A 12,500-nucleotide genomic window follows, 5' to 3' on the forward strand; every position below is an offset into this window, starting at 1 on the left:
TCAGATGGTTTCCTAGCCACACAGGGAAAGAGAAATCGAAGAGAGAAATGGGACTGTCTCAGGCTTCTGAATAATGCCCTCTGCAATTGCTACGGCATGACGAGGGAAAAAATAAATACATTTCAAATTAGATCGGAGATCAGAAATTGATTAGTGGTGCGACGGGAAGGGTAGCTGGGGGAGGGGGGGGCAGAAATGGAGAGAGCGCGAGACAGAGAGGAGACGGAGAGGAGTGGAGGAGAGAAAGAGAGAAAGAGAGAGACTACAAGTGTGCCTCTGCTGCATCAGGGGAGCCAATCAGCACGCTGTAGACGTAGATGTAGATGCCATCAGGCCCTCACAACAGCAGCATACTGAGACTGCTCTCTCAGCCTCAGGTGTTTGTGCGTGTGTGCGCGTGTGTGTGTCTCCCACATGTCAAGGAAGTTTGAAACTTTGTTGCTGGAGTATATTGGCGAAGGTGAAGTGTGGCGTCTGCGCCTTTCGTCTATTGTTGAGGTGTCGCCCGGTGTGTATAGCCTCCAAAAAACGTAATACTCAAGTGAAAAAAGGGGAGATCGCACACAGGGGCAGTAGTTCCAACTGTGTATTTTTCAAAAAGCCGAAAAAACAATTACAGGCCACATAAACAAGGGGTAAACGTTTCGGGTCTAGCCCTTCATCAGTATTCCTTGTACGTCAGTATATTCTGGAGTATATTCTCATCACACAGCAATAGGGGGAGTGAATAGCCTGTGTCTCCTTTTTGCCATGTCGTGTGCGTTTGTCCCTTCATTGTCTCACGGTAGTGCCAGGGAAAGAGTAAGTTCCATTCAAAAGTGGAGGGAATGGCTCTGAGATATCAAAGCAGCTCTGCTCTTAATGTTCCTTCTTTTGCAAAACGCAACCAGACCGAGGGGTCGATTGGAAAAAAAAAATAAAAACGTTTGGGCCTGACTCTGGCAGCCGTGGAAGGGAGTGCATTACTTACAGGAGCTTGTTACGAGCTGCACAGATGCTATCGGCTCGAAATTGGGTTTTGGATTGAGTCCTTGGCTTGCTCTGGTACCGGTCGAGGCACTGAGACCAATTTTCTGTGGGCGCACGAGATTGCCTCACTTTGGACTTGGTGTAATCAGTGGCAGAGAGACTGGCATGTGAGGCTGGTGGATGCGGCACTGGGCCAACACTGAAGAGCCGCATGCAAAACAAATCTATAGAGAAGAGGGAGAGGGAGGGCAGATGAAGTGGTTGTTGTAATGTTTCCTATGTCGAAACTCTTGGAGAATGCTCAATTTAAAAAAGAATAAAATTGAAATGATGTGTGATTCATCCCGAAATTCTATTTGGCAGCGTAAAAAAAACAGTCGGCTCATAATTGTTTCAATGTTTTGGCGTGGGCCGTCAATCGTTGCTGCGCCACATCATTTCTCGGTTTCCTGTTTTCCCGCAGCCTCCATGGCTGGAGTAATCGCACCTCTCCCCTCTGTGAACAACAGAGGGAGCCGCGGGGAGGGGTGGGGGGGACAAGGGAGGATCGGTGTAATGCCAAACGTTGTCTCACTGAATCAGTGGTGGCAGCAGGCAGAATGAAGAAAGACAGGCCTTGCCGCTGCCGTGCCGCTTTGCTCTGAGAGTTCACCGAATCCTCCACTGCAGACCTTTCCCCTCCCCCTTCCCCTCCTCCAGCGCCCATAATCACCCGTCTTAATCAGAACTTGGCTGCTAGCACCTGGAGTATTTAATGTCACAGTGATTAAATGAAAGAAAATACTCAAGTGAAGAAATACACAGTCGCATGAAAATCTCACTCGTTTTTCACTCTTCTCCTCCCTCTCTCTCTCTCTCTTTTTTTGAGAAGCTAAATGCACTCGTTACAGGCGGGGAAATTGCCATATATTTTCAGCAGTCTTGGCCCGAGTTGTGAGACTGTGCCTGTGTGAGCGAGAGAGCAAGCATGGGCTGTAAAACGTAACGAGATGGCGTGCCCATCGCGCTGCAGGGCGAGCGGCCGTCCCTGCGAGCAGAGGGGAGCGAGCGGCCAAGCCTGGAGTCTCAATCCTTCGCTCCGCCTGCCTGCCCACTGCCTGGCTCCTGACGCGTCCTTGTGTTGTTATTTAGCTCTTAGTCACTCTAATTGCTGACTGCGTACGCAGGAATGTCTTTCTCGTTAGGTCACTTCCACAGCCGAGAAAACTTTCTGATTTTCCCTCCTACTCATCACTCCCGCCCTTCTTTCTCTTCGTCTCTTTCCCTCTCTTTCCCTGTCCTTCCTTCACTCTCACTCTCTTTTTCCCTCCCCCTCCTGCTCTTTATGTCTGTGCCCCAGAGATCTGTGCCAACCTTTTTACTGGCGTTCCTAAGCCTCTCTCCCTTTTCATCTTTTGGCTGGACGGGGTGACTTGGCACCAGGGCATGCTGGCGCTCTTCAACGGGGTTTGTTGTACTTTGTGTGTTCTTGAGGGAGAGTGAGGCAGGGAGAGAGCGGGCGAGAGAGAGAGAGAGCAAGAGAAAGTGAGAGTGAGAGAAAGAGAGAGGGAGACAGAGAGAGAGAGAGAGGGACGGGAGAAAGAGCAATCTAAAATGGCTGCCAATGGCAAACTCCTCTGCACATGAAATGTCTGCCAAAAAAAAAAACTGCTGTGCCGTTGAACGATCCCTGGCCAGAAAAATAACTTGCACAAAGAAAAATAGCAACAACAACATCTTCAAACGCTTGAAGACGTATGAAGTCATTACTTTTTGTCCGCAGAAGACCTTAGAAGCACACGAATGAATCAGGAAGGGATCAAAGTGCTTCTCAGACTCAAGATCAGGTCACACAGCCAGCTCTGAAAAAGGAAATATCTTTCAAGGCATCTGGCCAGAAATAAGTCAATAAGTTTATCCCTCACTTTCCACAGAACTAGAAAGGGACCGCTTGTCTCTACAGCCACACCGCTCAAGCTGTTATTATTCCACTCTTGACAATAATCATGCAATTGAAAATTGTGGTTAAGACTTTGTTTATTTATTATTGTCTACAGTATTTATATGTCACATATCATTAGATCCTTTTCATACTCCTGCCAGTTTTCAGATATCATATTTCAGTGTTCAAGTGAAACCGCTTTTATGGGAAGATTAGAGCGACTGATTTATTAGTATTTTGTTTTGTGTTTTTGCCATTACAAGGTTGATGGTGAATTGAAATATATACACGCCAAAAGCACTCTACTCTCTCTCTGTCTCAACAAACACACACACACACACACACACACACACACACACACACACACACACACACACACACACAGACAAACTCCTCTTCTCCATTTGTGCTTGTCTGCTTCTCTTACTCTTTCTTTCTCTCCAGCCAGCTTTGCCAAGGGGTTTAGTATAAGAGCTGCTTGCCTAGAAACCACTGCAGCTCTTGGCAGGAGCGCGCTGGATATTGAAGATAGCGCAGGAGGAGGAGGAGGAGGAGGAGGAGAGCCGCCATTGGACGGCTTCCCTCCGCTCCTCTGGCCAAGCGCCCCTCTTGGCCCGGCTGGAGTCGTCATGACAGTGATGGACGTGTTTGTTTATCTTTTTTTTGTTTTGCTTTTTCGTGCTTTTCTCGCACTAAATTAGCCAAAGCTTCCAGAAGTGCAGTGTCTGAGGTCAAGAGCCATCTCAGTTCGCTTCAGATACTCCTCAAAAGCCTGCCAATCTCTTTGCGTCCCGAGGACACTGGTGTTATTGTCCCAGTTCTCCACGCTGGTTTCAGAATATGAAATGTTCAATAGCTTAAAGTGACACATGAAATAAATTATACAAAAATAGAAAATAGCATATATGGTAGTTTTCCAACTGGCTCTGTTTCTGAAAAGTTGCTGCTTGACTTTGAATATTGAACTAAAAGGGTAAAGTCAGTCAACATGCGCACGCACACACTTTTTTTGCACTTTGTTCATACATAAACACACAAACGCACACACCATTAACACTTTGTCCATGATCTTGAGGACCTGCTCAGTCCTGACCTTAAACTCAGACCCGAGACTATACGCTAGTGTGTGACGCAGCCAGGGCGAGTCTGTGAGGCTCATGACGAAGTTTACCATCGGCAGCCAATGGGCCAACTCCGGCGCTGCACAGCCGGATCCATGCTCCTTTGAAGTGCTGGTGGAGTACCGCTAATCTGATAGCAATGAGAGAGCGAGTGAGTGAGAGTAGTATTTATTTATCTTGCTTAGGTTTTTACTGCTGGGCCGCTTTGAACTCCAGCCAGAATCCCTTGTGGTGAGCCTACCACTCTCAGGTTCCACATTACTAAATCACTGCATCGGCCTGGCCTACAGAGGCTTATTTACGTATGGCATCTGCACGTGCTGGTGGCGAGAGATGGGAGCGCACACAAATGTACGTTTGGGTTTTATGGTTGGATTAGGTTGCATTGTCACCGTGGTGCTGCTTTGCTGTACTCAGAAACTTTGGTCTGCCAAGGCGGCGATTTTGATTGAAGCATTGGGTAATCTTTGCAAACGAGGTGGTGATAAACTTTATTAATGTTTGTCAACTCTGAGGGCATGTTACCCCACTTCTGTTTTCATTAGTTTGATCATCAGGAATACTCAATGTTTATACCTCTCATTTAAACCTTCGCCACCAGACTCATTAACCAGGGGAAGACAACGCATGTTTAATCACATTTGTTGCCCGTCAGCGGACCCACTGACCACAGTCAGAGAAGGTCATTACTCTCTGTCTGTATGAATGGCTTTCAGACCATATCCGACTCTTGGACTGATCTGGCTTTGATCTGACTTCAATTTGGCTCAGCTCTACTCCTGATTTGGCCCTGATGTGGTCTCAATCTGGCCCTTATCTGGCTCTGATCTGGCCCTGTTCTAGTCCACATGTGGCTCTGATCTGCACCACATCTGCTCCAGGATCTGCTGCATTATTACTTGTTTCAGGCACAGCGTGATACAGTGATACAGTGCGAGTGTGTGAGCTCCATAGGGGCCTCCTCTTTCAGTCGGCCCTTGCTCTGTCCAGCTGCCTGTCCTGCGTAGTGTCCAGAGTGTCTGAGAGTGTCCACGGTGAGCGCAGACTGACCTGACGCATGTTCCTGTCCTTTTGCACCCCTCTAGAGTCAGAGCAGAGCAGTAGCCCCCGCACCGGCATCGGATCTGACCAGGAGGATAGCAGAGCCCCCACCATGGGTAAGACCACTGACCACTGAACCTGCAAGCGCTCATGTTATCTCACCACCCTAAAACATATGGGGTTGCTTATGTTTGGGCTTCTTAATGTCTCTATGCATAGACAACACACAACCAACAACCAAACAAAAGAACATAAACAAAGGGTTTAAGTAAACGATGTCGGTGTCACTGTGACATTGGCTTTGGCGTTGTCCTTTAAAATGCTTTTGACAGTATGGAAGCCACATATCTTCTGCAGTGTCCCACAAAAGTCCTTCTCTAACAGTGCTCTTCAAAAAGCCTTGACCTTAGTGTTTAAAGAAACACCTTTTGTGCTTAGATGTTATGAAACAGCTCTTTTTAAACATTTAGGACAATGTCAATCACACAGCAACCCACTGCACAGGACAGAGTCAGCTTTTGCATACCATACATATGGGACCAGGACAGACTGAAGAAACCAGGGCCAAGAAATGTCCTCAGGATTACCACAGACATGTAGAAACACTGGGACTTCTCAGTGTCCTCATTTAGCATTCAACCATTTCCTTCTGTGCCCCAAACAGTCCACATTTCTCTACACCCACACACTTCCTGCCAATATCTGTGAAAACCTGCGGAAGAATTATGCTAACATGCTTAGCAGTGCGTTATGCTAATAGACAAACAGCTGAATGCCTTACCAGGTGTTTGGAGTTTATTCCCACCAGTAGAATGTAATATATTAAACAGTGGCCAACGTTAAGTGAGCTCCCCAATGCAGTGTACTGATGAGCTAGTCCACTGACTGGTCTGAGCTCTATTTGAGTTATGTACGGGATACTCTTTGTACTGTCATGTCTCTTCTCTTTGTACCTGGCTGTTATCCCAGGCTCATAGTGGCTTTCTATCGCTCATGTGATCACTGTTTGCAGCAGATGACAAGAGCTGGCATAAAGGCAAGGTACATATTCATTAAGGAGAGCAGAGAAGGGAGGAGAAAAGCCTGGGCTGGCCTACCTCACTCATGAGACCTTCAGCGCCCCCTATAGATCATAATGTTGTTTATCATTATTGCCCATATGACCTTAGGTTGTTGGTGTGGTGTGTGTGTGTGTGTGTGTGTGTGTGTGTGTGTGTGTGTGTGTGCGTGTGTGTGTATTTTGTCAACCCACATTTAGTTGGCTTTAGCATGATTTTCTCCATGATTTTACTATGATTTCACTGTTTTCAGGAGTTATTTACATCCTTGTCTCTCTCTCTCTCTGTCTCTCTCTCTCCCTCTCTCTCTCTCTCTCTCTCCTCTCTCCCACCCACACCTCATCTTTTTCTCAGATGCTCCTGAGTTTCAGGACAGCTTTGTGACGTCTGGGGTTTTCAATGTAACAGAACTGGTACAGGTGTCAAGAAGTAAGATACCTTTTCTCTTGTTTTATGCCTCAGTACATCTACAGACACAATACATAGATGCAACACGGTACAAAACATAGATGATTCACTCTGATGAAACAAATGAGAAAATATTAGTTACATATAGTCTGATATGTATAAATAAGAAAAAAAAGAATTCTATACAGTAAGCAGCAGAATATTCCGTATGTATATGTATGTAGAGTATAAAAAATATTTGTATGTTTATGTATTATGTGTCTGTGTGTATGTGTGTGTGCACATGCGTGTGTGTTTGTGTGTGTATTGTAATTCTCTTGTAAATTCCTAGTGACATCATGTCTGCACTCACAGTGCAAGTTAGAAACCCTCCTCTGTAGTTCTATGACAAGGGCAGGGACATCCCTCTCCATTTTCAAAAAACTTCTGAAGACCCAGCTCTTTAGAGAACATCTCCTCTCATAGCAACACTTACAACAAGTCTTGCTGATCCTAGCACTCACCAGCCGTCTTAAACTGACACATAACTGTTAAAAACAGCACTCACTGATGCACTTATTTTTACTGCACTCTAATGTTTTTTTAAATTGTCCTAAAATTGTTGAGAATTGCTCTAAAACTTAAACTGTTTACCATGTTGTTAGTCGCTTTGGCTAAAAAAGCGTCAGCCAAATGTAATGTAATGTAATGTAATGTAATGAATTACACAGTGATAGCCCCAGTCCCAGCAGCTGAGTGTCTGACTCTTTTAGTTTTTAGCCTGAAGCAGGTAGCGAGTGAGAACTCATGAAACCAAGGACAGAGAGTGAGGAATCAAGCCGTGAGGTGGCGGAGGGGACGAGCACTAAGGGCCTTACTGAAAATCCAGACCTGGGGATTATAATGTGCGGCCGCGCAATCCACTTAGCACGCTAATCGCTGGCCGGGCACAGCGGGCAGACCTCTGCTCACTCTCAAACCTGTGCTGATGTTTTGGCTTCGGAGTACAAACACGGCCTTGCGAGCGGACCGGCCGCCACATGTTGTTTACTGGTCTCACAGCGCATGGTGGCTAGCTTTGCGTGTGTCCTGCTCTCTCTCTCTCTCTCTCTTTCTCTCTCTCTCTCTCTAAACGGTTTGGTTTATGGTCGGCCCATGTGCTGCTGTGGCTCTGGTACACAGAGGGATTTCTGGGAACTGTAAGGGGCTTTGCAGCGTTTCACAATACAGCTCAGGGCAAACCTAAAACCTCCCTGTGCCCAGCTTTGCTGCCAGACAGGCTCACTCACCTGTAACGACACTGTTTACACAGAGAATGTGAGCACAGCTGTGTGTGCAGTGTGATTGTGTGTGTGTGTGTGTGTGTGTGTGTGTGTGTGTGTGTGTGTGTGTGTGTGTGTATGTGTGTGTGTGTGTGTGTGTGTGTGTGTGTGCGCATGTTTGTGTGGCCTTTGGTGGACCCACATCAGAGCACCCACATTAGCATCAGCTTTGAATAAAGGTTAATTTAGGCTACACACACAGAAACACATACCACACACACACAAACTCATGCACTCATAGCCAGGTCTGTCTGTGTGAGCCTCCAAATAAATCACTGCAGCCAATGGGGATGAACTCTCCCCTTAATCACAACCTAAGACACCTAAGTCTACATGCATTGACTCCTATGTTCATGAATTTACCCATAGTTCCAACTGTTCCACTTCCGACAATGTTAATCGAAGCTGACAGAGTGGCGAGGCTTTGCCAATAGGCTAAATTTGTCACCTGTTATCGATCACAGTTAGCGAAAGGAATCATTGACTCCATCAGGACACACTTCATCCAACACGCATAGGTAAATATTTCAGTAGAATGACTGATTTGCGGATTATTGTGTGTGTGTATGTATTTTCGGGAGAGTTCATAATCCGCCTGTTACTCTGTCTCTGTGCGGGGGCCTGTCAGTGCACGATTGATAAATGGCCAGCCGAATGAGATGTTATAAGCATATATTAGCCAGCTGTCAGCCGGCATCCCATTGGAGAGCTGGACCGGGAAGCAGCTCCTTATGAGGTCACGTTTCCGCTCTCCGATATCCACCACCGCAGTGCAGCAGGAGAGCGTTACCACCTGTGACGCCGCTTCAGCTTGACTTGTCCGACATATATGCGTGCACGCATACCTCCTCTCACTTTTCCCTCCAGTGTTGCCTGTCATCTACCTCCCACCTCCCACCTCCCTCTGTCTTATTACCCAGAAAGGACTCGAGCATGATGGTATGGGTCCCCCTGCTGAGCAGGGTTCTGCTCACTTTCGTCCTCTTTTTGTCCTCACACATTGTGAAGTGGTTCACTTGCCGCTGGCACCTCTATACTTGCTCAAGGTGGTTTGGGCCCTTGTCCCCTGTGAAGCACCTTAAGGCAATGTCTTGTTAGAGAAAATGTAACAAAAACGTTATTAAAAAAAAAGTACAATTAAATACATCAATTAAATTAAATTGAACTGAGTTGGCTGGTCACATATCTAGAGGTGCACCAGAGGCCCAGTAGTATCACGCTCAACTCTGGTGTCTCCCTGAGCGGCCACCCAGGGGGCTTCAGACACTGCGGCTTGCATAATAAGTTTATTTAACTAACACATTACTGTTAAACGCTTCCGTTTTGTTTGTTTAGGCGTTCGTTCAGAGATGCATTTCCTGTGAGACGCGTGGTTGCCTAGCACTCAGCAACGAGCTCTCCGACGACCTACTTTCCGCTTTTTAATTAAAAACAAACCAGGAAAAAATATTGTAATTACAGGATATTTACCAAGTGACATCCTGGCTAAACAGGGCTCGGTTCAGGCCTTGCTCGCTGATAGGTGTTAGCTCTCGTCTCTTCCCCTCCTCCTAAATAGGAAGAAGTGGGTTTTTTTTCTTAAATTGTTTCGCTGCATGAATTCTCTCATTGTCTGCCTCGGCATTGTGTGCGTCGTGAAACCAGGAGAGATTGATCGCCTCAGGACGTGCGCTGACGACACACTGCCATTAATAGGCATACCTGCTGTAACAAATGGGCCATTGTTCTCATTGTCTCTCTCTCTCTTTCTCTCTCTCTCCCTCTCTCGCTCTCTCTCTATCTATCTTTCTCTCTATGGTACACTCTCTCTTACTCTCTCTTTCACTTTGTTTTCTATCACTCTGATGTTCTTTCTCTCTTCACTCACTCTTTCACTGTGCTCTTTCTCTCTCTCTCTCTCCTCCCACTCTCCCTGACTAAACTCACTGCCTTGAGCAGTACCTCTCTTTACCTCTATCTGTGAAAGCCTCAAAAGCAGCTGGCTCTGCAAGAGATCTAGTGGATCTCATTTAGTACAGGTATAACAGATTTACGTTAGATCATGGCCATCTTTGGAAGGAGACAGCAGATCTCTTAGCCGCCATCACGCAAAAAGCATTTACTCTCTCTAGTCCATTCCCCCCCTCTCTCTCCATCTCTCCCTCTCTGTCTCTTTTTCTCCCTCTCTCTCTCTCTCTCTCTCTCTTGCACAGTACCATGTATCATTGGCTGTTGTTCATCTCTCAACAGTTTTCTGCCCAGTGTTAATACAGAAGGGCAGGTGGGGTGGAGCGGTTTAGACTGGGGTGTAGCGGGTGCATTAGCCGTAACACGAGATGGATAAACCGGAGTGGACTCGTGATTGGTAATGAAACGGATCTCCCACCACTGTTGCATTGCTGCACTGCCTGTAATGTTCCGTGGTGGTGGTGTTGTTGTTTCCGAGGGCTTGGCAGAAATGTTTTGTTGTTTTTCTGTGGAGTTGAGTTTCCCGTTTGTGTAGGGTGGCACTGCGACTTGCAGTCATCACAAACAGACAGACAGACAGACAGACAGACGGAAAGGACAGACAAACAGACAGCGACACAAACAAGCAGCGAGGCTGTAATTTGAACTTAGGTCCCGGCTACATATTTGGCATTCCAGATGAGGCTGAGGAGCCTGCGAGTTCAGAGATGCCCTCGCCTTTCTGCACTTTATCCTGGATGACCTGTTTATGGGGCTACACTAACACATACAGCCAGGACACTGGCACACACTGTGTGTGTGTGTGTGTGTGTGTGTGTGTGTGTGTGTGTGTGTGTGTGTGTGTGTGTGTGTGTTTGTGTTTATGGGTGTTTGAAAATATAGGTGTGTGTGTGTTTTGAGTATGTGTACAATGTTTTGTGTGAACATGTGGGTGTAAATATATGTGAGTTTGTGTCAGGTATTGATGGAGTGTTGTCTCTCTTGTTTCTGTGTTCCTGTGTGAGCAGCTCCGGTGGTGACAGGAGGGGGTCCTAACTTCTCCCTGGGGGAGCTACAAGGGCACCTGGCTTACGACCTCAACCCAACAGGGGTGGGCATGCGGAGAACTCTGCCCAGCACCTCCTCCAGTGGGTAAGGCAGCCGACACACACACACACACACACACACACACACACACACACACACACACACACACACACAGAAAACCTCGACCTATCAGGAGTAGGTGTGGTCTTAAGGAAAACCATTCCCTGCACGTCCTCATAAGGAAGTCAACCCACATTATGTACACACACATACACACAGGTACACATACACACCTGTACCAACACTTAAAACATCACTAAACTTGCACACACACACACACACATTTTTTCACACATACAGTCCTCCAGCCCATCTATCAGATGCCACCACTCCCGTCACAGTCTGTGCGCTGCGGCAGACTCTTGATTGATGACCGTGTCGCCACGGCGACAGTGTCCGCACCAGGGCCCCTGAGTTGCCTGGAGCCCCCACAGCAGCCTGTGCTGCACATGCTACTCACAGATGCCACATTAACAAACAATAGCTTGGCCATACGCCCGCCCCGCCTCGCCTGGCCAGACTCCCGGCCCCCGCCAGATGAACCGCGTCCCAGCGGGAGGGAAAGGACTCGATCGAGGCCAGGTCCTCGACTGCTGCGCCACTGGAACAGACATGCGGCCTTTGCAGTGGCACTGCAGATGTAGCAGGCAGCAGGGGAGGGCAAAGATGGGTGCAGGGTTAGAAGGTGGAGGTTGGGGGTTTGGGGGTTTGGGGGTTTGTTGCTGCACATTCCCATAATGCACTGGGGGAGAGAGAACAATGTCTGCTCCTCAGGTGACTGTGGGTGACGTGATTTATCTGAGTGCGATCTCATGCGCCAGAGCCAGTAAAGCGTTCCAATCCCCGGCTGTGATTTATTAGCTTATTTTTCACTGTAAACGCCGCAGCGCAGCGCAATGGAGCTCGAACAAAGCGTGCCTGTTAGCCATCGCAGACTGTCTTCAGCCCAGAGTTCAGTGAGACTCTCTTCCAGTGGCTGTCTCCAGCTAGGTGCTAGTTCACACACAGCCAAGAAGAACACTGCGCTGTAACTGAGGACCAATAGGGAGGAAGGGTGTGTGTGTGTGAGTGTGTGTGTGCTTGAGTGTGTGTGTGTGTGTGTGTGTGTGTGTGTGTGTGTGAGTACAGTATTTGTGTGAGTATGTATGTGTGTGTGTGTTTAAGGGTTTATGACCAGCTCCTACTCCTCGTTTTATGTCTTATTCTCTCCATCTGTTGCTCTCTCTCACACACACTCTCCCCGGCTGTGTGTCTGTCTTCGCTGTGCTCTGCAGGAGTAAGAGGCATAAGTCGGGCTCCATGGAGGACGACATTGACACCAGCCCTGGAGGGGAGTACTACACTTCACCCAACTCCCCCGCCAGCAGCTCCCGCAACTGGCAGGACGAGATGGAGGGAGGTGAGTGTACCTCAACTACACACACACACACACACGTGCAGACAGACATGCACACACACACACACATGTAGACATGTATACATACACACACACACACACACACACAGACAGATCAAGAGCAATAGGAGAGCCTGTGGCAGTGTGTGTGTGTGTGGGGTGTCGTGGCCTTGGAGGAGCGCATCTGTGAATGCAGCCTGGAGGAACTTCACACCAGGCCACTTGGCTCTTTTCTGCCGACTTCCACAAAAA

At 47.6% G+C, this 12,500-nt stretch overlaps 1 protein-coding gene across 6 annotated transcripts in view; it reads left to right on the plus strand.

The window, feature by feature from the left end:
- The window catches only part of nfic (nuclear factor I/C), a 93,608-nt gene that overhangs the window by 59,973 nt on the left and 21,135 nt on the right, over positions 1–12,500 (plus strand). For 4 of the 6 annotated variants that reach the window (XM_048253553.1, XM_048253552.1, XM_048253557.1 and 1 more), the window contains exons 3-6: positions 5,097–5,168; positions 6,465–6,539; positions 10,774–10,897; positions 12,127–12,251. In XM_048253553.1, coding sequence (XP_048109510.1) covers positions 5,097–5,168; positions 6,465–6,539; positions 10,774–10,897; positions 12,127–12,251 — 396 coding nt within the window. Of the gene's footprint in view, positions 1–3,334; positions 3,742–5,096; positions 5,169–6,464; positions 6,540–10,773; positions 10,898–12,126; positions 12,252–12,500 lie in introns of those variants that run through there. The other 2 variants (XM_048253556.1, XM_048253558.1) reach the window with 2 other exon arrangements.

The sequence above is a fragment of the Alosa alosa genome, chromosome 9, assembly GCF_017589495.1.
Source record: "Alosa alosa isolate M-15738 ecotype Scorff River chromosome 9, AALO_Geno_1.1, whole genome shotgun sequence".
Classification (NCBI taxonomy): domain Eukaryota; kingdom Metazoa; phylum Chordata; class Actinopteri; order Clupeiformes; family Clupeidae; genus Alosa; species Alosa alosa.